The sequence below is a fragment of the Anomaloglossus baeobatrachus genome, chromosome 1, assembly GCF_048569485.1.
Source record: "Anomaloglossus baeobatrachus isolate aAnoBae1 chromosome 1, aAnoBae1.hap1, whole genome shotgun sequence".
In the NCBI taxonomy this organism is placed as follows: Eukaryota; Metazoa; Chordata; class Amphibia; order Anura; family Aromobatidae; genus Anomaloglossus; species Anomaloglossus baeobatrachus.
In genome coordinates this window covers 651,799,003-651,824,154 of record NC_134353.1, presented here as the reverse complement: position 1 = coordinate 651,824,154, position 25,152 = coordinate 651,799,003, and the positions used below count along the sequence as shown (strand labels likewise).

The window sequence follows — 25,152 nt, the reverse complement described above, 5'->3', positions numbered from 1 at the left end:
GGATTTGGTGGAGACTATGGTATCAAGGCTTGCAAGCATGCTTGCATTACGTCACAATTTCATGTGAGCCACGGGCATGTGTGTGTCTGAACTGCTGGAATGGTGTCAGCACAGAAGTATAAGCTTTTTTAAATTTTAAGTGAGGCCAAACATTGGGAATGAGAAGGGTTTGTCCTAGTAGCGGACAACCCCATAAATATATGATTACAGCACCAGAAACACCATTGGTACATGAAAACATCACTAGATCCATCATTATGAAAACAGTAGCAGAATCACCATCAGAAGATGAACACAAACACTAAAACAACCATCTGTACATGAATATTGCATAAAAAACACTAAAATGACATGAATACATCACCAAAACTATCATCAATACATGAATACAGCACCAAAAACATCAATACTGCATAAGTGCATTAACAGAACTATCAAGGATACATTAAAACAGCACAGGTACATCAAAGGTCATGAAGGGATTAAAAATAACAGTATTATTATAATATCCCATATCTGCCCATTTTTTTACCCTGAATACATAATTGCCTTCCAGTGTGCTCTTTGCACAAAATATTTTCTCCACACTGTTCATCCTATGGTACATTACGTATAAACTTTCCACTCCTCTAAAATATTGCCTCCATACCATCCCATCTTATAAAATATAACCACCACACTGTCCACCCTTATGACGTACAACTTCCATATTTCTCCTGAAGAAAGAAAACGAGAATAATTCTTTAAAGGGAGCCTGCCATGTCAAAAAACACTATTAACCTATAGATATAGGATTAATCTACAGTTTTACAGCTTTGTGAAGTCGTACAGTCACTGCACTGAGAGTCCTGCTGCTTGGAGAAAATTAATTTTATTCCTCCAAGAAGCCTTGGGCTTTCAGTCATAGAGGCACGGTTTCAGTAACCAATAAGTATATAGTGAGCAGTGTATATAACCACTCCCCGGAACTGACTGATAGGCTGGCTCAGGACTGATACACAGATGAGTGTGATGTTACATCCTCTGCTCACTATGTACTGAACTGAGACTGAAGGCGCGCCTTGCCAATCCTCTATGACTGAAAGCTAGAGGCTGCTCGTAAGAATAAAGGTAATTTCTGCACAGTAGCTAGGCTCTAAATTTGTGTCCACATAGCTTAAAAATACTATTAACATGCAGATTGATTCTATATGTGCAGGTTAAAAGCATTTTTTTTACGTGACAGGCTCCCTTTAAAGAAATAGATGTACCAGAGTAGAAGAGTAGAAGAATAAAAACCTCAATCAGTATGTATTAAAAATACACGTATTTTATCTGTGTTATTAATCTTAAATATGTGTTAAAATTAATGTACTATAAATTAGTGAAGCAGAAGACATTGGTATTCATCATGTTTCAATTATCTTTTCATTAATACATTGCACACGACATTTAGATTTTCCACAGCTGGATGTCAGATCCTAACTACACCCCACCATTCACAACACATAAGAGCACATTGTACGAGCATGTCAGTGTGCAGCCAGATCCTGAATTACAAAGGTCAGAACTATGAATGTCATTTGGCAAACCTCACAAAAAGTAAACTCGCACTACAACGCTAAATATAATCAAGTGTCTTGTGTTGTTTTTTTCATATTCTGGAACAACTTTTTTGTGAGCTATTCTATGACACCAGGCTATTTATACACTTGCATCATAGTTCCCATAGATCAGAAGCCATGACAGTGTCAGATCCTTAAATCAGATCTGTCACTTTGACATTTTTAAACTGTTAATATGGGCATATAGGTTATAGAATGCTAAAAAATCCATACCTGTATGTCTCATATCAGATGCCTTGTTGTTGAAATATCATCTTTTATCAATTTATGTATATAAGCTGTTCCAGGCTATAGGACGAATGCTGCCTGGAAGATAACTCCGCCTCCAATGCATATTTTAAATAAAAGGGGCGTTACCAGTGTGATGTGTAATGGACGCTCTCAGCTCTTACTGTAGAGCTGAGTGTGATTATAAGGCTGGGGCCACACGGGGATTACTGTGATCCCCTCGCATGACATTCAGCTCACACTGGCAGCACAGTGGGAGCCGAATGTCATGTGAGTGTGCTTGTGACTAAGGTCCGATCATGCGAGCGACCCTCAGCTGCGGGGGGCGGGCTGACATTGAGGAGGGGCGGCCCGAGACAGAGGAGGGGAGGGAGGAATTTATCTCCCTCTCCCCTCCGTAGCCGGCTATTGCCATTCTCACACTGCACTCGCGGTACACCGGTGTACCGCGAGTGCAGTGCGATTTTTCTCTCGCCCCATAGGCTTGAATGGGTGCGAGAGAAAAGAGTCTCGCATTACAATTGCAGCATGCTGCGATTGTTTTCTCTGTTCGATTAGGGCTGAGAAAATAATCGCTCATGTTTGCTGACACACAGGCTAATATTGGTCCGAGTGGAATGTGATTTTTTTTTTAATCACACTCCACTGGCACCATTTTTCTCGCGTGTGTCTTAGGCCTAACTGACACTTCTGCAGGTGCCTCTCCGCTTCAGCCTCCAGCTTGCAGGAAAACAGTGTTGCAATATTGTTGCAATGAAGCAGGGCTCAGGGAGCTGCAAAAGATGTGTTTGAAAGAAGATAATTTTAATTTCTTCTGTTCTGTGTCAGTTACATGTGTCACACTGGTAACGCCCCTTTTATTTATAAAAATCTCTGGAGGTGGAGTTATCTTCCCGGCCGCATCCCCCCGTAGCTTGGAAGAGGTAATTTACATAAAGTGATAAAAGATGATTTTTCCACAACAAGGCTTTTGATATGAGCCATAAGGCCAGGGCCAGACGGGGCACTAGTGCGATGCTCGCATGACACTCGGCTCGCGCTGGCAGCATAGCAGGAGCCGAGTGTCATGCTAGTATCCATGCGACTGAGGTCCGACTGTGCGAGCGGACCTCAGCTGAGGGGGGCGGGCCGGCACTGAGGAGGGGAGGGAGGGATTTCTCTCCCTCTCTCCTCCGTAGCCGGATATTGCGATTCTCGCTCTGCACGCACGGTACACTGGTGTATCGCGAGTACAGTGCGATTTTTCTCTCTCCCCATTCACTTGAATGGGTGCGAGAGAAAACAGTCTCGCATTACAGTTGCAGCATGCTGCGATTGTTTTCTCGGTCCGATTAGGGCTGAGAAAATAATCGCTCATGTGCGCTGACACACAGGCTAGAATTGGTCCGAGTGGAATGCGATTTTTTTTATCGCACTCCACTCACACTGATTTTCTTGCCATGTGGCTTAGGCCTAAAGGTAAGACTATTGTCAGCGTTCTATAACCTGTATGCCCATATTAACAGTTTAAAAAGGTCAAGGTGGTGACAGATTCCCTTTAGGGTATGTGCGCACGTTGCTTTTTACCTGCTTTTTACCTGCTTTTTTGCTGCTTTTTCTTCTGCGCTGTTTAATGCCAAAATGGATGTGTTCTTCTATTCAAGCAAAGTCTATGGGAATTTGGGTTTCTTGTTCACACTATGTTGTTCAAAATGCTGCCTTTTTGTGGCAGAACTTTGGTCAAAAACTCAGCTTTTCAAAGAAGCAACATGTCAATTGTTTTTGCCATTTGGGTTTTGCACTGCAAAGCTGAGTTTTTGACCAAAGTTCTGCCACAAAAAGGCAGCATTTTGAACAACATAGTGTGAACAAGAAACCCAAATTCCCATAGACTTTGCTTGAATAGAAGAACACATCCATTTTGGCATTAAACAGCGCAGAAGAAAAAGCAGCAAAAAAGCAGGTAAAAAGCAAGTAAAAAGCAGGTAAAAAGCAACGTGCGCACATACCCTTAAGGTTTAATTCCCTTTAAGGTTTACTTAGTAACTCTGGTGTGTTCCTGAATTGGGCAAGCAACTTATTCAGTCAATTTATGTTTTATAATCTCCATTCTCAGAAATGCGCAAAGCTAGAATAATCACAGGCATTATATGTTGATTGACACACTTCTCAATCACTGACTACTTAAAATATAATATACGGTATACAGTGGTGTAGCATTGTTTGCCAAAGGCAAAGAAAGTATTTTGTGCCTCCTAAATGGTGAACAGTCAGCACTCCTTGAGTTGCTACCACATGTCCAGTATTGAAATCCTTTTCCCCTAAGCACATGCTTTGTAATTTGACAAAAATACAAATGTAACGATAGATTGTATTTTGATCTCCCAGTCATTTTCTGCTTTTGCTAACATTTAAAAAGATGTATATTGTAATATTTTTTATTTTTATTTTTATTTCATTTCTGTTATGAAACAACTTTATTACCCTAGTACTAGTACCCTAGCTCTACACTAAGCACACTACACTAAGGGGTACTTTGCAAACTACGACATCGCAAGCCGATGCTGCGATGCCGAGCGCGATAGTCCCCTCCCCCATCGCAGCTGCAATATCATTGTGATAGCTGCCGTAGCGAATATTATCGCTACGTCTGCTTCACATGCACTTACCTGTCGTGCGACGTCGATATGGCCGGTAAACCGCCTCCTTATTAAGGGGGAGGGTCGTGCGGCGTCACTACGACGTCACACTGCAGGCGGCCAATAGGAGCGGAGGGGCGGAGATGAGCGGGATGTTTACAGCCCACCTCCTTCCTTTCGCATAGCCGACGGGAGCCGCGGTGACGCAGGTAGGGGATGTTCCTCGCTCCTGCGACTTCACACACAGCGATGTGTGCTGCCGCAGGAGCGAGGAACAACATCGGACTGTCGTGTCAGCGTAATTATGGAATTCGCCGACGCTACACCGATGATACAATTACGATGCTTTTGCGCTCGTTAATCGTATCATCTAGGATTTACACACTACGATGTCGAGAGCGACGCAGGAAGTGCGTCACTTTCGACATGACCCCACCGACATCGCACCTGCGATGTCGTAGTGTGCAAAATATCCCTTAGGCTGTGTGCAGACATTGTGTTTTTTATGCATTTTTGAGAGCAGATTTGTCACAAAACCTAAAAAAAAACAAAAAAAGATAATCCTGATGCCAACAAAGTCAATGAGAATTCTGAAGTGTAATTCACATGCTGAGTATTTTCTCCTTGCAAATTTGGTGCAGATTTAAATCTGCACTATGTCAATTCTTTCAGCATTTTTGCTGCACATTTCGCCCATTCAAGTGAATGGGAAAAATCTGTACCAGAAAAAAGTGAGGCAAAAATACATCACGAATGCACCGAAAATGCATCAAAACCGCACGGTTTTACAACTGATTTTTTCCTTACAATAAATGCAGAAATGGTGCAGAAATTTCTGCAACAAATAACAAAACTGTGCACTTACCCAGTGGCATACATAGAAATCGTTGGTCCCCATAGCAAAAGTCCTGGAAATATATGTCTATACACACTGTCAAGGTACCCAGTGCCAGAGGCAGCAAAACAAACTCAAAACATCTTTGAACTTCCACTATATTTGACTGTAAGTACTGTGTTCTTTTATTTCTAGCCCTGATTACTTTTTCGATAAACAGTAGAATGATGTGCTTTACCAAAAAGCTCTATATTCTCTTATCAGTCCATAAGATGCTTTCCTCGGAGGATTTTGGCTAACTCACTTATATTTTGGCAGACTGCAGTCTAGCTTTTTTATGTCTCTGTGTCAGCAGTAGGGTCCTTTGGTATCGTGCTTTGCAACCTTTCAGCAATTTTTCTCTGCTGTCCACGACAAGGGAGATTAGATACAATTCAATACAATGGGTTGAAAAATTCTTGATTATGTTGCACACCATGGACAAAGGAACATCAAGCACTCTGATGTTGGACTTGTAACCTTGAGAAATTTTTCAACAATTTTGGTTCTCAAGTCCTCCAACAAGTCTTTCTCCTCTTTCTGTTCTCCATGCTTAGTGTGGCTTACACAGATGCACATTGCAGCGATTGAGTATATTTCTCCCTTTTTTATGGTTTCAGGTGTGATTTTCATATTACCCACAGCTGTTATTGTCACAGGTGAGTATGATTGAGCATCACATACTTGAAACAAAGTTGTTAACCCAAAATTTTGGAAAGTTGCCAAGAGTTTTGCCCTAGCCATTTTTTGTGTTTTGTGTGAAATTATGTCCAATTTACTTTTTTTAGTTTATTTTGTGTTGACCCAATGCACACAAAAGAAATAAACATATGTATTACAAAAATGTGTAATTGCAATAATTTTCTGGGAAAAATACTTCATATTCTGCATCAATTTCAAGGGTTCCAACACTTTTGGCCTTGACTGTATATTCGTTGGAGTAGCTAGGGTGTTATGGCGCATATGTACAGTTACTACTACATATGCGGAGGGGCGGAGATGAGCAGGATGTAAACATCCCGCCCACCTCCTTCCTTTCGCATTGCCGACGGGAGCCGCGGTGACGCAGGTAGGGGATGTTCCTCGCTCCTGCGACTTCACACACAGCGATGTGTGCTGCCGCAGGAGCGAGGAACAACATCGGACTGTCGCGTCAGCGTAATTATGGAATTCGCCGACGCTACACCGATGATACAATTACGACGCTTTTGCGCTCGTTAATCGTATCATCTAGGATTTACACACTACGATGTCGAGAGCGACACAGGAAGTGCGTCACTTTCGACATGACCCCACCGACATCGCACCTGCGATGTCGTAGTGTGCAAAATATCCCTTAGGCTGTGTGCAGACATTGTGTTTTTTATGCATTTTTGAGAGCAGATTTGTCACAAAACCTAAAAAAAAAACAAAAAAAGATAATCCTGATGCCAACAAAGTCAATGAGAATTCTGAAGTGTAATTCACATGCTGAGTATTTTCTCCTTGCAAATTTGGTGCAGATTTAAATCTGCACTATGTCAATTCTTTCAGCATTTTTGCTGCACATTTCGCCCATTCAAGTGAATGGGAAAAATCTGTACCAGAAAAAAGTGAGGCAAAAATACATCACGAATGCACCGAAAATGCATCAAAACCGCACGGTTTTGCAACTGATTTTTTCCTTACAATAAATGCAGAAATGGTGCAGAAATTTCTGCAACAAATAACAAAACTGTGCACTTACCCAGTGGCATACATAGAAATCGTTGGTCCCCATAGCAAAAGTCCTGGAAATATATGTCTATACACACTGTCAAGGCACCCAGTGCCAGAGGCAGCAAAACAAACTCAAAACATCTTTGAACTTCCACTATATTTGACTGTAAGTACTGTGTTCTTTTATTTCTAGCCCTGATTACTTTTTCGATAAACAGTAAAATAATGTGCTTTACCAAAAAGCTCTATATTCTCTTATCAGTCCATAAGATGCTTTCCTCGGAGGATTTTAGCTTACTCACTTATATTTTGGCAGACTGCAGTCTAGCTTTTTTATGTCTCTGTGTCAGCAGTAGGGTCCTTTGGTATCGTGCTTTGCAACCTTTCAGCAATTTTTCTCTGCTGTCCACGACAAGGGAGATTAGATACAATCCAATACAATGGGTTGAAAAATTCTTGATTATGTTGCACACCATGGACAAAGGAACATCAAGCACTCTGATGTTGGACTTGTAACCTTGAGAAATTTTTCAACAATTTTGGTTCTCAAGTCCTCCAACAAGTCTTTCTCCTCTTTCTGTTCTCCATGCTTAGTGTGGCTTACACAGATACACATTGCAGCGATTGAGTAGATTTCTCCCTTTTTTATGGTTTCAGGTGTGATTTTCATATTGCCCACAGCTGTTATTGTCACAGGTGAGTATGATTGAGCATCACATACTTGAAACAAAGTTGTTAACCCAAAATTTTGGAAAGTTGCCAAGAGTTTTGCCCTACCCATTTTTTGTGTTTTGTGTGAAATTATGTCCAATTTACTTTTTTTAGTTTATTTTGTGTTGACCCAATGCACACAAAAGAAATAAACATATGTATTACAAAAATGTGTAATTGCAATAATTTTCTGGGAAAAATACTTCATATTCTGCATCAATTTCAAGGGTTCCAACACTTTTGGCCATGACTGTATATTCGTTGGAGTAGCTAGGGTAAAATGGCGCATATGTACAGTTACTAGAGGGTATGCATCCTACTGCACGTTTTAAAGACAGGAAGAGGGATTTGTATTGCAGTACTTACACAGTAATTTTTCACCTATTGCCCTTTAGTGTTCTCACTCACTACGATAACCCTCTCATGGCTCTCATAGAGTAGGATGCCAATAAATATGCCTCCCACTCACCGTATGTTACCCCCACAGAGTAAAAAGGCCTTCACAGAACCCTACTGCCAGTAGCCCCTTGTTCCACCATGCATCTTCTCCATTCTGCGAGTCCTTGGAAATCGAACTGCACTCAGACTTGAATGAGTGCACATTGTCTGATTTGTGAGCCAAATTGCAGTGTGACTTAATCAGTGAAAAAAAATTGTTCATCAGCTCTGCCCCGTTGAATAACATTGGTCTAAATGCTATTAGCAAAAAAAATCAGATCGTACTACTCAGACGGTGTGAGCGAGCCCTTATTGTGGGTTTCTCTGCTGCAAAGGTGGCACATTTGTTTGCTGGTGTTAGTGATGATGCTTCTACAAAATGATCTTGTGGTAAATAGTTCAGAAAGCATAGGGAGAAGGATACAAGTAAAATATATCTTTGTACCGTGTTAGCCAGTAGAGATAAAAAAAATTGTTTAAAAGAACTGAGAGTCCTCAGTGGTTGATACCTTTTAATGGCTAACTGAAAAGATGACATATGTCCTGTTGTGTATAAATATGTGACTCTTCAGATTTTGTCTTATACCATGCCTGATGAAGAGACCTGAGTAGTCTCGAAAGCTTGCAATTATTACCATCTTTTCAGTTAGCCATTAAAAGGTATCAACCACTGAGGACTCTCAGTTCTTTTAAACAATTTTTTTTAGGGAGGACACATATTTCTTGACACTTTAAAATATAAGGCTAATTGTGGTATATATGTTACTGGCAATGTGTAAAAACAGGCATTCTATAGAATACCTAGGCAATGTATACAATGCCGGAAATAGGTCGTCAAAGTATGAAATACATCAGATGTTCATACATTTCTTAGTCATTCTATAGAATACCTAAATGACAAACAGGCGGAGTGTAGAATACTACAGGGGTGGTCCGTCCAAAATTAGGTGTCAGGAATTACACTTCAGATTCCTTTTCTTTTTTTTCCCAGCAAAGATATCCTGTTGTTCATTTTGCATTTATTCTTTCATTTTGTTGACTGTTTCTTACTAAAGACTAATAGTCAGGAATGACACTTCTATTTCTTTGTATTTTTCCCAGTAAAGATATCCTGTTGTTCATTTAGGATTTCTTCTTTCATTAGTTTTTTGACTGTTTGTTACTTATTTCATTAGTTTTTTGACTGTTTGTTACTAAAGACTTTTCCAATCTGGGCATTATATCAGACTTTGCCTGAGCAGTTCTTGTCATTCTTTATAATACCTAGACATTTTATGTAATGCCTAGGAAAAGTATAGAACAACGCAGACATTTGATACCTTGCCTGAAAACGACAGGGATTGTATACATTGCCTAGGTATTCTATAGAATGCTGGGTTTTCATACATTGCCTGTAACATATACACTACTCACAAAAAGTTAGATTAATTGGCAATATCCCTATTAGAAGCTTTCAAAGACATGCCATCATCATATGGGCTGTCCCAAAATTTTTAAAGACATAATAATCATTATTCTAGCATTTGGCAAATATAAATAATGTTGGTTCTTAATTGACCTAAAATGGTAAAGGTTTATTCTGATTTCATGTCAGATAGTGAGGAAAAACATGCAGATGTGACTTTTTAGATAGTGTATTTAAACTTCTGGTTTCAACTGTGCATACTCAACTGAATTGACCAGTATGCACTACATTGTTACGTCTAGAGGAGGCTTGGGATCAAATTTCAGTTTAGACTTGCTTGAATCTGATCAAGAGCATACCCAGAAGGATTCAGGCAGTGTTGAAAGTGAAACTATTATTTACAAATTACTACCAAAAAAATAAAAATGTAAAATTTTTTGGAGAAAAACAATGACAATGCAGTGACATGACATGAATCTGCATAACTATTCATATGCTAAACAGTTACAAGTCAAACTCATATATGAGATAGCCAAGATAATTGTCTATAAAATGAAGGTAATCATGCGTTCATAGCTGTAGTGATTGGTGAGATATGAGCCTGAAAGTCAAAAGTTCAAAACATTGTTACCCTTTTGCTGGTCAATGTATAAGCATATGGATCAGCAGTTTGAGGCTTGTTACCTGAAAAGGCACCTTGAAATATATATGGCAATGTGTGTGTGTGTGTGTGTGTGTGTGTGCGTGTATGTATGTGTGTGTGTGTGTGTGTGTGTGTATGTATGTGTGTGTGTGTGTGTGTGTGTGTGTATGTGTGTGTGTATGTGTGTATGTGTGTGTGTGTGTATGTGTGCGTGTGTGTGTGTGTATGTGTGTGTATGTGTGTGTGTGTATGTGTGTGTGTGTGTGTGTGTGTGTGCGTGTGTGTGTGTATTGCACTGTACTTTTTGTTTTACCTAATTTTTATAAACTAGTTGGTATTTTAGAGTTGGAATAAATGTATAACAAGGTGTCTTTCTGCCAAAGAAATTGTTATTTTCAATAATATAATATTTTAATATTTCAATAATATTTCATTTGTCATTATTTCTCGATTTAACATTTGTAGATAGTTTTGTTTCCTTCATTCCTCCTTTTTGGTGCAGGAGTTTCTTGAGTCCTCCTTTAACTTCCTGATTTCGTAAACTGTATATAAGAGGATTTAGAAGTGGAGTTACTACACTATACAGCAGAGACAGTATCTTGTCATTATCTGGAGTATTGCTAGTTTTTACCCTAACATATGTAAAAGCTCCAGTTCCAAAGAACAGTGTGACAGAGATGAAGTGCGAGGCACAAGTAGAGAAGACCTTCTGCCGTCCTTTATTGGTGCTTATGCGCATAATAGCAGCAATGATGCGTCCATACGAGTAAAGTACAAGAGCAAAAGGTAACGGAAGGACAAGAAAACCAGTGACTGAAACCGCAATCTCATTACCAGAAACATCAGTGCAAGCCAACTTTAGCACTGGAGGGATGTCACAGAAGAAGTGGTTAATAAGGTTAGGACCACAGTAGGGAAGGGAAAAAATAGAGGCAGTCTGTCCAAGGGAGATAAGGTTACCAGAGATCCAAGACACAGCAGCCATTTTTAAGCATGTAGATTTGCTCATTACTGAAAAGTATCTCAAGGGGTTGCAGATGGCTACAAAGCGGTCATATGCCATGACAGCTAAGAGAAGGCACTCAGTGACCCCAAGAGTAAAGAAGCAATACATCTGTGTGCGGCATGCAGAAAAGGATATTATCTTCCGCCTGGCCACAAAGGTGTGGAGCAGCTTGGGAAGGGTCACTGTAATATAGCACATTTCAAGAAATGAGAGGTTCCGGAGAAAATAGTACATGGGTGTGTGAAGAAAGGAATCCAGGGTGGCCACGGTGATGATTGTGAGGTTGCCCAGAATTGTAAATACGTAGATAAAGAGGAAAAGGGGGAAAAGAAATGACTGAATCTTTATGTTAAAATTAGTGAATCCCAAGAGAATGAACTCATCAATATTAGTCTGATTTCCTGGAACTTTGTAATTTGCAGAGGTCATCTAGGCGCACAATAGAGATGGATATAAAATTTAATGTAAATTTTATTTCTATAATGTATAGCATACAAACTGTGAGGCATGCATTAGATTTCTCTTAAAATGAAGCTTGATCCAGAAAAAGCTACAACTATATACAGTGGGTGAAATAAGTATTGAACACAGTCACCAATTTTCTAAGTTAATATACAGAATTTCTAATGGTGCTATTGACATGAATGCCTCCCCAGATGTCAGTAACAAGCCACACAGGCAAACCATAGATGTCCATAAATTTAGTGATGTAATAATGAGAAATGACACAGGGAAAAAGTATTGAACACGCTTACTGAAATGTATTTAATACTTCGTACAAAATCCTTAGTTGGTGATTACAGCATCAAGACGTTTCCTTTATGGAGAAACTAGTCACATGCATTGCTCAGGTGTGATTTTGGGCCATTCTTCGACACAAAAACTCTTCAAATCCTGAAGGTTCAGTGAGCTCCTTCTATGAACTCTGAGTTCTTTCCATAAATTTTCTATTGGATTCAGGTCAGGTGACTGACAGATTTATTTTCTTTCCATGAAAACAAGTGAGAGTTTCCTTGGGATCACAGTCTTCTTGAAATGTCCACCCTCATTTCATCTTCATCATCCTTTTAGATGGCAGCAGATTTTTATCAAGAATGTCTCAGTACATTTGTCCATTCATCCTTCCTTCAATTAAATGAAATTTGCCAGTGTCTTAGGCTGAAAAACAGTCCCACACCATGATGTTCCCACCTCCAAACTTTACTGTTGGAATGGTGTTTTTATGGTGATATGCAGTGTCTTTTAGCCTCCAAACATGGTGTGTATTATGGTATCCAAAGAGTTAAATTTTGATCTCGTCTGACAAGACTATATTCTCCCAGTAAACTCCAGGCTTGTCTAAAGGTAGTGTCACACATAACGAGATCGCTAGCGAGATCGCAGCTGAGTCACCGTTTGGTGATGCAGTAGCGATCCCGTTAGCGATCTCGTTATGTGTGACACTTACCAGCGATCAGGCCCCTGCTGTGAGATCTCTAGTCGTTGCAGAATGGTCCAGGCCATTTTCTTCAAAGGCAATGTCCTGCTGGGCAGGACACATCACTGTGTTTGACACTGTGTGACAGGGTCACAGTGACTGCTGAGATCGTTATACAGGTCGCTACTGCGACCTGTATTGTTCCTGCATCGCTGGTAAGATCTGTCTGTGTGACATCTCACCTGCGACCTCCCAGCGACTTACCGGCGATCCCTATCAGGTCGCATCGTTTTCGGGATCGCTGGTAAGTCGTTGTGTGTGACTGGGCCTTAAGTGCTGTTAAGCAAACATTAAAGGCTCTTGAACATGCTTTTTGTTCAGCAATGAAGTCTTGGATGGTGAGCATGCATACATGCCATGAAGGTTGAGTGCATTACTTATTGTTTTCTTTGAAACTATAGTAGCTACTGATTCCTGGACGTTCTGTGGGTCTCCACAGGTGGTCTTTGGCTCTTGCAGAACTATTCTGATAAGTCTTTACACTCTTCTGTCTGAAATCTTGCTGGAAGCACCAGATTTTATCCAGTTTATGGTGAAATGATGCTCCTTCCACTTCTGGATTAAACCCCCAACAGTGCTCACTGAAACCTTCAGTCCTTTAGAAATTTATCTGTAACCAATGCCATCAGTAAGTTTTGCAACAATAAGGTTGTGAAGGTCCTGAGACAGGTCACTGATTTTACCCATCATGAGATGTTTCTTGTGTGACACCTTGGTAAGGAGACACCTTTTTATAGGTCATCAGCTAAACCAGCTGATATTATATTTCACTAAGTGACAGGATTGCTTTCTATTGATACATTTCAGTGGGTGCCATGACTTTCCATGTCTTTTTCCACCTCTCTTTCTTCATGTGTTCAATAATTTTTTCCAGTCATTTCTCATTATCACACATCACTAAATTTATGGATATCTATGGTTTGATTTCTTTGGCTGTGTGGATTGGATGGGTTATTACGACATCTTGTGAGAAATTCATGTCAATAGCTCCTTTACAAATATATTTACATGCAAAATTGCTGACGTATTCAAGACATTTCATCTGCTGTACATGTATAATTCGTTTGTTTTAAAAAAAGGAATACAAGTAAAAGAAGGGAAGATAGAAGGAGATTATCTTGACTATGACATGCTTTAAGTATGTTTGGGTTAAGAAAAAAGTTATATTTTCTAACATACTTTGTGTATAATTTTTTAATAGCCTTTAAGATCTGAATTTGCTGTCCTCCACTGTAAAGATTATAGCACAAATAAAATAAAAAAGTCACCCTCACTTGCCCAGAAGAGAAATTCCGCTACTGCAAGAGTGGTCTCCTTTTTTTTTTTTTTTTTTACAGATGTGCTGGGGACATGTTATACGTATAACAGGTTCTCTACTGTACTTGTTAGTACAGCTTTCAAGCCTCAAGGCTGCACAGTTCTTCTATTTTTAAAATGGCTGTTGGTGGAGGAGCTCCTGACCAGATCAGTTCATCAGCCACCTCCAATGGAAAACACTTCATATGGGAAAGCTATCTTTTAATTGAAGGAGACTGATAGACTGGTCAGACCTGTTCATTGCCCCCTCCAATTGAGAAACAACTTTCCCATGTGAAGTGTTTTTGAGTTGAAAGAGGCTGATGGACAGGTCTGGTGAGATGCTCCTCCACCAGGAGCCCTTTTGAATACAGGAAAGTTGTGCAGTCTAAAGGCCACTTTACACACAGCGACATTGCTAGCGATGTCGCTGGTGAAATCACCTGCCCTCGTCGGTTGTGCGTCTCGGGCAAATCGCTGCCCGTGGCGCACAACATCGTTAGCACCCGTCACACTATACTTACTTGGCTAGCGACGTCGCTGTGGCCGGCAAACCGCCTCCTTTCTAAGGGGGAGGTTCATTCTGCGTCACAGCGGCATCACTAAGCGGCCACCCAATAGAAGCGGAGGGGCGGAGATGAGCGGCCGGAACATCCCGCCCACCTCCTTCCTTCCTCATTGCCGGCGGCCACAGGTACGATGTTGTTCCTCGTTCCTGCAGTGTCACACATAGCGATGTGTGCTGCCACAGGAACGATGAACAACCTGCGTCCTGCAACAGCAACGATATTTGAGATTACAACGACGTGTCAACGATCAACGATATGGTAGTAATTTTGATCGTTAGTGGTCGTTCGTGCGTTTCACACGCAACGACGTTGCTAACGAGGCCGGATGTGCGTCACGAATTCCGTGACCCCCAACGACATCGCGTTAGCAATGTCGTTGCGTATAAAGCCCCCTTAAGAGGAAAACTGTAGTAACAAGTGCAAGAAAAGAACTTGTAATACATATATATATATATATATATATATCACTAAATCATACAAAATCATGGACCCACACATTTGTTAAAATAAAGATACATTAGACAACCCTTTTAATGCCGAAATTATGTGTAGTATTGAGTAGTTAAGACTCATCATCATCATCACCATCATCAATTTCTTTACTTGATTCTGCTTTTACTGTGCCTTTAAGCCCTTAAAACTGATATTAGAATGATATCTCAGCTGCGGGATAGCTGTTACGCTATACGGATGTTTATTTAACATGATCACTTGAACCTGTGTGGTCCTCTCAGGTCAAGACATATATCAAGTCATCAATCAGATGCCCAGATGACAGATGAAATTGTCAGTAATTACTCATGTTCATAGGTTTTACCAGTAACGTACTTTTTTTCCCCCTACAGAAAAGGTTCAGGTATAATTATTACATCTGCTTCAAACCATTTGATACCCACCACAATGAGTTATGTATTAATTTTGGACTGAATTTCACGTCTCTTTACATATACTAAAAATAGAGAGAGGAAACAGGATAGACACCTGATATTTTAACAAATTGTATTCTAATTATAACTGCGGGAGCCTAAGAGTACATGTGCGGGGACATAGTGTACAATGAAAAGCTGACCGTTTACCAGACTGAACTCTACACACACCGATCTGTAATTAGAGATAATGCAGAGTTTAGGGCAGTGCTTACACCTTTATTACTAGTGATTCTGTATGTCTGGGATCCATCACCAAGTTATTTCTAAGGAGAAGCCTCCGATATGACAGCCAACATATTCTACCATGTGATATTCAGAGAGTCTTGGAAATGAAGAAATATGGTGTTTTCACCCTTTCATTTTGGTTCTTACCCTACCTCTGTTGGGTTGATGCCATGGACTTTTTTCACCCTGCATTCTTTCCTGAAGGAATGACATTTGTTTCTGATCTTGGTATTATAACCCTGAGGAATAGACAAGGTCACTTATTTCGCTTACAGAAGTCAATGCACATAATATATTGTTCACCTTCCGTAGCTGTGGCCCTGTTAACCCCTATTTGAGCGCCATGTTAAGAAGTAACATTTTTAGGAATTGAATGAAAGTTTAGTCCTTTAAAATTGAAGAATGACTAAGCCTTTGTTTAACCTAGTGTATGCATAATGGAGACAAGAATGGCAGACCGTCCTGACTTATACAATAGTCCTCAGGTTCTGTTGTTATGATGGATATAAAACACTAAACTTAGACAGACTGATAACAATGCCAAGAAAAAAGCTTCAAATGATCCCCAATTATACAGGTAGATTTGGAGTACAATTTACAAAGTAAGTGCTTCCTCTATATATCGGGTGTACAACCCATGGGTCAAGTGTGGCTCACAAAGCCATGCTTTTTACCCCCATCTGTTTAGATATAGAAATATCTGTCTGTGTGTGTGGCTGCTCATATGTTAGAGAGAGGAGGAGTATAAGAGCAATGGTAAGTAATTAAAAGTGCACTCTGAAGACACCTTGGTTCCATCATATATTAGAAAAATTAGGTCATCTGACCACTGTTTATCCATCCAACAATGAGAACATAGGTTATTAGTAGTAGCCTATTCATGTGACTCTCTCGTCCGCAGTTTATACAAGTTGTGAAATGCAAGACTGTTGGCACAACACTCACTCACGGTCTATAATGGAGAGAGTCACACGCATACCAAGTCTAGCCTTCTCTGGAGTGCTGATTGGAAGATAAGAGGATCTCCATTCTCCTAAAAGGTGAGAGTCCTGAAAGTGGAAAGTCCAACTGTCAGACTCATTAGGCATACACTCTTGATATTCAATACATTTTACAGCTAGTAACATCTAGTAATGATCGAATAGTGAAAAATTCAGGTTCATATTATCCTTACCGAATACCGAGTACTACTCCAGTGTTTGTTACATCTAAGAACTTAATGCAAGTCAATGGGGAACCCGAGCATTTTTATGGGAAATCTGCAAGAAAAATACTTGTGTTCCACATTGACTTGCATTAGGTTCGTTATTTATGACGAATACTGGAATAGTATTAGGTACAAATAATCCGAACCCGAATAGTTTACTATTCACTCATCACTATTCATACCCCTTTGATTTCTAGTGTTGCTCTTAAAATTGATAATATTTGACAATGTGGCCCTTGGATCAGAGACAGTTGTGCAACCCTCCGTGTGATTGATTTTGCAACACAATTTTTCCATGTTTACAAAACAGTCTGTCACAATCATTATAAAAGATTTATTATTGTGCCATTTACCTGGGCCTATTAATAATACTGTATAAGCGGAAACATAATGATTGAATTGTGGCATGAACAATGCATAATGGGGATTAACTTCTGTAATAGAAACCTTTGAGACATACAAGTCTTTTCGCCAAGTTTACAGAAAACAAGCTTTAAAAGGTTATTCCCAATTAAAAGATGTGTAAAATTGGACAGTACTTGTAAAAACAAGCAATTTTTCAATTTACTTATTAAAATGATGCCTTGTTCTCCTGATAATTACTCATGCGTATTTTATTGTTTATTACAGCTCATTCTCAATTATTGAGCTTGTAAGCGCTGCACTGCACGGGTTTGCTGGAGCATGCTTCAGATACAGAGTGCACAGTTTGGCCAAGCATTGCATTGATTCTACGGTCAATCAATCAGTTGAGCACCGCCCCATGGGAAACAAGGAAACCAGGAGGCTTGAGAACGGTGCACTCCGGAAAAGACGTCATGGGACTAATTACTTTCCTTTGTTTAACATCATGTTAGTTCATGAAACGAAATGTATTTGTTAGATTACCTTTTGCAGCTTCTTTTTAGAACTAGTTTATATAAAATGTATTATTCTAAGTAAACACATTGCATTCATACTATTTAATTTCCAAGTACAGAGCTGGGTTCACAATTCTGCTAGCTCCAGAGCAAATACTACTGTATGTCGTACTACACAAAATATAAACAGAGCTTGCCTTACTGATTTACTATCTTATGGCAGTAATGTACCGTATTTTTCCGATTATTTAAGACGCAAGTTCCTCTCAAAAATTTGGGAGGAAAGTGAGGAGTGCGTCTTCTAATCTGAATGTTGCTTACCAGGGATGGTGGAGAGGGGTCGCATCAGTAATGCCGATTGCGCTGTGCTGGAGCTGCGCTATGCTGGGGCTGCAGGCCATGGGCGTTTTGCTGTGCTGGGGCTGCGGGCACTGTGCTGAAGCTGCGGGCGATGTGCTGGAGCTGTGTTGTGCTGGGGCTGCATGCCATGGGCGTTTTGCTGTGCTGGGGCTGCGGGCACTGTGCTGAAGCTGCGGGCGATGTGCTGGGGCTGCAGGCCTAGGGAGCTGTGCTGTGCTGGGGCTGCGGGCACCAACCTGAAAATGTTGGCGGTGTGGACTTCAAAATAATGACACCCAGAGTCGGCGCGTGCACAGATGGAGCTCTCAGCTCAAGATCTCATCTGTGCACATGCCACCTCCAGGCGCCATTTTCCTTAAGTTCGCTGCTGGGAGATCACTGGGCCAGAAATGGCGTGTGCGCAGATGAGATCTTGAGACGAGAGCTCCATCTGCGCACATGCCGACTCCAGGCATTTTAAAGATGGCGCCCTCGGCCTGCATCCCCAGCACAGCATAGCTCCAGCACTTTGCCCGCAGCTCCAGCACATCGCCCACAGCTTCAGCACAGCAAAACGCCCACGGCCTGCAGCCCCAGCACAGCCCCCACAGCCCCATTACAGCTTCCACAGCATCGCCCTATTCCTCCACCACCCCTGCCTCCTGTGACCCCGCTACACCACCGCTGCCGCCCACTCGCGATAAGACACCACCAGATTGTAAAGCAGACCCCCTTTTTTTTTTTACCTTTTTTTCCTTTAAATTTCGGGTGCCTCTTATAATCCGGTGCGTCTTATAAACCAAAAATTACAGTATATTAAAAGCAATGGAGCTCTGCACTCTGCTAACTAGCAGCATTGTGAATACAGCTCTGAACTATAATTCAGACTGAAACTCAGCATTACTAGGGAATATAAAGTATACATAAGTTACCCAACTGCTTGCATAGATTCATTCTATACATAAACTGTAAAATGGTGTCCAAAAGTGATCATCTTGTTCATTTGATTATTTGGGTTTACATTGTTAAGGGTTATATTAGTAAATTGCTGCCGGTAACATAATTTTCTACATACATAATTACCAGTTTTGTCTGTTCTCCTATTCCATCATGCACCGCGGCAGGCAGTTACGCAGGCGCAGTTCAGACATACACTTTACCGCAGATCAGGGCATGAACTGCGCGTGCACAAGTAGCGGAAACTGCGATCTGTTTCCAGTTGTCATGGCAGTGAGTCACGCTTCCCATTTCGCTTTCTCTCCCTCTCCCTCCTATCCACGTGAGCACAGCAGAGCCAATCGCTACTTCAAACGGCTCTGACTCTGTGCTGCTGCTAACGTATGGGTCAGCGGCAGCCGCACTTCCCTGGCTGCCGGCGCTTTAAGCCCGGCACCTGTAGCCCAGAGTGCACTGCTGACCGTTCGGCTGCTTCTGTACAGAAGTTCATCTGTGGGCGGAGCTACCATGTGACATGCTTTGCTCCTGTCCCACAGATGAAGAGACTGGAGGGAGAGGAGCAGCAGCATCAAGGAACGTCACCGGGTCCAGCGCTGTACGTGGGGCCCCCGCTACCCAGAGCTGTATGCCACCAGCCCCTCTCACCAGATCTGATACACTGAACACACACATACACACACACCTGGATATTCCCAGTCCCTAGCGATGCGGTCCCCAGCACTGAAGTCCCCAGCGCTGCTCCGTCTTCCAGCTCCTCTGTGGACTGAATATTCAGTGAGTATAATGAGTGTTGGTCAGGAGCGGGTGACAGCAGAGCCAGAGACAGCATTGCTGGAGAGAGGTAAATAAAGACACGTGTTTTCTCCGGGGGAGGGGAAGAGAGACAGAGAGAATACACACATATACACAGACGCCACCTGTACACAGCATACAGCCATATGCACACACATATACACAGACGCAACCTACACAGCGTACAGCCATATGCACACACATATACACAGACGCCATCTACACAGCGTACAGCCATATGCACACACATATACACAGATGCCACCTACTCACAGCGTACAGCCATATACACACACATACACAAACGCCACCTACACACAGCATACAGCCATATACACACATATACACACACAGACACCTACACACAGCGGACAGCCATATACATACACATATACACAGATGCCACCTACACACAGTGTACAGCCATATACACACATATATACACAGACACCACCTACACACAGCGTACAGCCATACACACACATACACAGATGCCACCTACACACAGCGTACAGCCATATACACACATATACACAGATGCCACCTACACTCAATGTACAGCCATATGCACACACATATACACTTATGCCACCTACACACAGCATACAGCCATATACACACACATATACACACAGACACCTACACACAGCATACAGCCATATACACACACATATACACAGATGCCACCTACACACAGCGTACAGCCATATACACATACACAGATGCCACCTACACACAGCGTATAGCCATATACACACACATACACAGATGCCACCTACACACAGCGTACAGCCACATACACACAGCATAGAGCCATATACACACACAGACCCCTACACACAGCATACAGCCATACACACACATATACACAGATGCCACCTACTTACAGCATACAGCCATATACACACACATATACAGACACCACCTACACACAGCGCATAGCCATACACACATATACAGTCATGGCCAAAAGTTTTGAGAATGACACCAAAATTATATTTTCACATGATCTGTTGCCCTCTGGTTTTTAATTGTGTTTGTCTGATGTTTACATCACATACAGAAATATAATTGCAATCATATTATGAGTACCAAAAGGTTATATTGACAGTTAGAATGAGTTAATGCAGCAAGTCAATATTTGCAGTGTTGACCCTTCTTCTTCAGGACCTCTGCAATTCTCCCTGGCATGCTCTCAATCAACTTCTGGATCAAATCCTGACTGATAGCTGTCCATTCTTGCATAAGCAATGCTTGCATTTTGCCAGAATTTGTTGATTTTTGTTTGTCCACCCGTCTCTTGATGATTGCCCACAAGTTCTCAATGGGATTAAGATCTGGGGAGTTTCCAGGCCATGGACCCAAAATCTCTATGTTTTGTTCCATGAGTCATTTAGTGATTACCTTTGCTTTATGGCAAGGTGCTCCATCATGCTGGAAAAGGCATTGTTGGGCGCCAAACTGCTCTTGGACAGTTGGGAGAAGTTGCTCTTGGAGGACATTCTGGTACCATTCTTTATTCATGGCTGTGTTTTTAGGCAAGACTGTGAGTGAGCCGATTCCCTTGGCTGAGAAGCAACCCTGCACATGAATCGTTTCAGGATGCTTAACAGTTGGCATGAGACAAGACTGGTGGTAGCGCTCACCTCTTCTTCTCCTAATAAGCTGTTTTCCAGATGTCCCAAACAATCGAAAAGGGGATTCATCTGAGAAAATGACTTTACCCCAGTCCTCAGCAGTCCACTCCCTGTACCTTTTGCAGAATATCAGTCGGTCCCTGATGTTTTTTTCTGGAGAGAAGTGGCTTCTTTGCTGCCCTTCTTTGCTGCTTTTTTGCAGGCCTTGCTCAAGCAGTCTCCGCCTCACAGTGCGTGCAGAAGCACTCACACCAGCCTGCTGCCATTGCTGAGCTAGCTCGGCACTGCTGGTAGTCCGATCCCGCAGCTGAAACAGTTTTAAGATACGGTCCTGGCGTTTGGTGGTCCTTCTTGGGCGCCCTGGAGCCTTTTTGGCAACAATGGAAGCTCTCTCCTTGAAGTTCTTGATGATGCAATGGATTCTTGACTGAGGTGCAATCTTTGTAGCTGCGATACTCTTCCCTGTTAGGCCATTTTTGTGCAGAGCAATGATGGCTGCACGTGTTTCTTTAGAGATAACCATGGTTAACTGAAGAGAAACAATGATACCAAGCACTAGCCTCCTTTTAAAGTGTCCAGTGGTGTCATTCTTACTTAACCATGACTGATTGTTCGCCAGCCCTGTCCTCATCAACACCCACACCTGTGTTAATGGAACAATCACTAAAACAATGTTAGCTGCTCCTTTTAAGGCAGGAATGCAATGATGTTGAAATGTGTTTTGGGGGTTGAAGTTCATTTTCTTAGCCAATATTGACTTTGCAAGTAGTTGCTGTTAAGATGATCACTCTTTATGACATTCTGGAGTATATGCAAATTGCCATTAGAAAAACTTAAACAGTAGACTTTGTAAAAATTAATATTTGTAGCATTCTCAAAACTTTTGGCCATGACTGTACACACAGACACCTACACACAGTGTACAGCCATTTAATATACACACACAGACACATATACAGCGTTCAGCCATATTCACACATACACACAGCGTACAGCCATATACACAAACATATTCACACACAGACACCTACACGGCCATACACACACACCTATGCACAGACGACACCTACACACAGCATACAGCCATATACATACACATATACGCAGACGCCATGTACACACAGAGTACAGCCATATACACACACATATACACAGACACCACCTGCACACTGCATACAGCCATATACACACACATATACACAGACGCCACGTACACACAGTGTACAGCCATATACACACAGACACCTACACACAGCGTACAGCCATATGCACACATATACAGCTACATAGATATTTGCCAGTTGCGGATGTAACCATATCCCACAATGCGGTGTAGTGAGCAGTAAGGAGGCGTGCCCGGTTAGGTCCGCCCTTGCCTGACATCGCCATGCCTTGAGCAATGTTGTGGCGAGCAAAGAGACATAGTGGCACTGACGAGAGACAAAGAAAAAAAAATACATACACATTATGTTTATTTACAATAAAAATACACACAGCCTTTAACACATTTAATTAGCTCAAAAAGCGCAAATGGTGTGACACATGTCCACTGCTCCTGTCAGCACCAATAAGCATAGACAGATGTTCATTTCACTGCACTCCCGATGCGATAGCATCGGGCCTATTTCTAGTAATTAATAATTTCCAGTTTCTGTATAAAGACTTATTTTTTCCATATTTATTTATATAAAAGTAAAAATTACCCTGTAAAATATGCTGAAAACAGATATATTTACAGAATGAGACATATGGAATAAATCATCCTTTGTCCAGATCTATGGTAAAATTGCACCTGGTGGAAAGAAAGCCGGCATCTCCTCCTATCACCAGAAATAAGATTGTTTTCTTTTTACTCCTTCAGTGATCTCCAGCCTTTAAATGTGTTTTTACACTGTAGTAAGGAAGCTATTATATTAAAAATAAAAGTCTCAAACAATACTAACAGCTGGATTGTAAAATAAAAATTAAAAAAAAAAACTACAAGGGACTCTAACAAATAAAATGTGCAGGAAATGAACAGAAATGACACAAATCTGACTTCTGTGAACCGCCTTTGGCTTCTTTCTATTACTATTATTATTCCAGGTTTCCCACTGGTTGTATTACACATTAGCGCTGTATAGTTCATCATAGCCATCATCCTGTCCTCTTCTAATTTAATGGCTATTTTAACAGCAGGACAAAGGCTCTTTTGTCTGTGTAGAACCTTATTATGTACATTACTGTGTTGATTACATTTTTAAATCTTTTTTAATCTAATATGTTCGTATTAATAAACAAATAATAATAATAATAATAGAAAGACAAAGAAAAATGTTATGCTAAAAATATTCACTGCTTTTATGCAGCATGTAATTTTCTACATATTTATTTATTTATTATATATTACTTTTATATCGCTATCATATATTGTAGCGCTTTATATTCATCATCATCGCTGACCCCATCAGTATGTCAATAACCGTAATTCCTAAAATTTAAGCTCAAGGACCGAATTTGTAGATAATTTAAATTATAACATGTTATATTTCTGATTGATCACAATGTACCTAAAAGCTATAGAATGTTATACACCATTACACCTATTTCAGAAATTCCAACTAAAATAAATATGTTTGGCTGCAAGCTCTCACCTACAATGTGACCCATGATTGTAAAAGAGAAACTAATGCATACTCAGAAAAATGGAAATGACTTACCTCTGAAACAAGTCGTGGTGGGGGTGACGTGCCGCCCACACAAAATAAGAGGAGAGAGATTGCAGCTTAAAAAGAATATACGACCCACTCCTTTCTGTAGCCCCTGTCTACTGGGACAACTCAATCCTCATGACATCTCATTAAACTCTCTGGAAGTTTCATCGCTTGACTCAAACTATTTTGAAGGCTTTCAATTAACCTTTAATGTATATTGTTATAGTACGAGGTTTTTTTGATAATTTAAAGACTTTTCTTACAGATTTCCGTTTTACAGAAACCAGAACGAAAATCAGTGACCAAAAACTAAGTCCTCAGTGCCAGTTATGAAATCATTAAACAGGCACAAGAACAGCGACAATTGTCAACATAAGCAGTGATCGCGTAAATTACAGGTTTACCACCAACAGAACTAAATGGTCAATCTAGAATCTCATATAGGATCGTATACGATCTGGAAGCCATATTTTGAGAGAATTACTCTTCAGTGGGAAATGTGTCATTTATGGTATATAACTAGTGTGGATTTATTGGGGGGATTTAGGTAAGATACAACAATGAGTATTTGAGGAGTTTTTAATGATTTTCTGCACTAATTCGCTATCTTAGATTATTTGCATTTATTCAATGTATTCATTGTTTTTTAGTGCATTTTTTTTACATGAGACAGTGATATGTCATGATTGAAATAACTGATTTGTGTTTAATTCTTCCTGTTACTTAGTTTTGATAAAACTTCATTGATAAAGTCATTTGCAGGCTACATGCTTTTTTACTGCATTTTCCACAGCAAAACTGCACTAAAAACACATGCATATTTTCTTTATAATACAGAATTAAAAGGTATGAATCACTGAGGACTTCAGTTCTTTTGAACAATTTTTTATTTTCTTTATGTCATTCAAGTCTATGAGGAGAATCCACATATTTACCGCAAGAGGAA

General features: G+C 40.8%; 2 protein-coding genes across 2 annotated transcripts in view; both read right to left on the bottom strand.

Moving 5' to 3' along the window:
* Positions 1-25,152, bottom strand: part of NDRG2 (NDRG family member 2) — a 402,510-nt gene that overhangs the window by 273,041 nt on the left and 104,317 nt on the right. The window lies entirely within an intron of this gene.
* LOC142297181 (olfactory receptor 10A7-like) lies at positions 10,650-11,654 on the bottom strand. The gene has a single exon (XM_075341451.1). It carries the CDS (start codon positions 11,652-11,654, stop codon positions 10,650-10,652), a length of 1,005 nt encoding a protein of 334 aa, XP_075197566.1.

What these genes read in the sequence shown, in the direction of transcription:
- LOC142297181 (XM_075341451.1), bottom strand. Translation starts at nt 11,654, where the DNA reads ATGACCTCTGCAAATTACAAAGTTCCAGGAAATCAGACTAATATTGAT.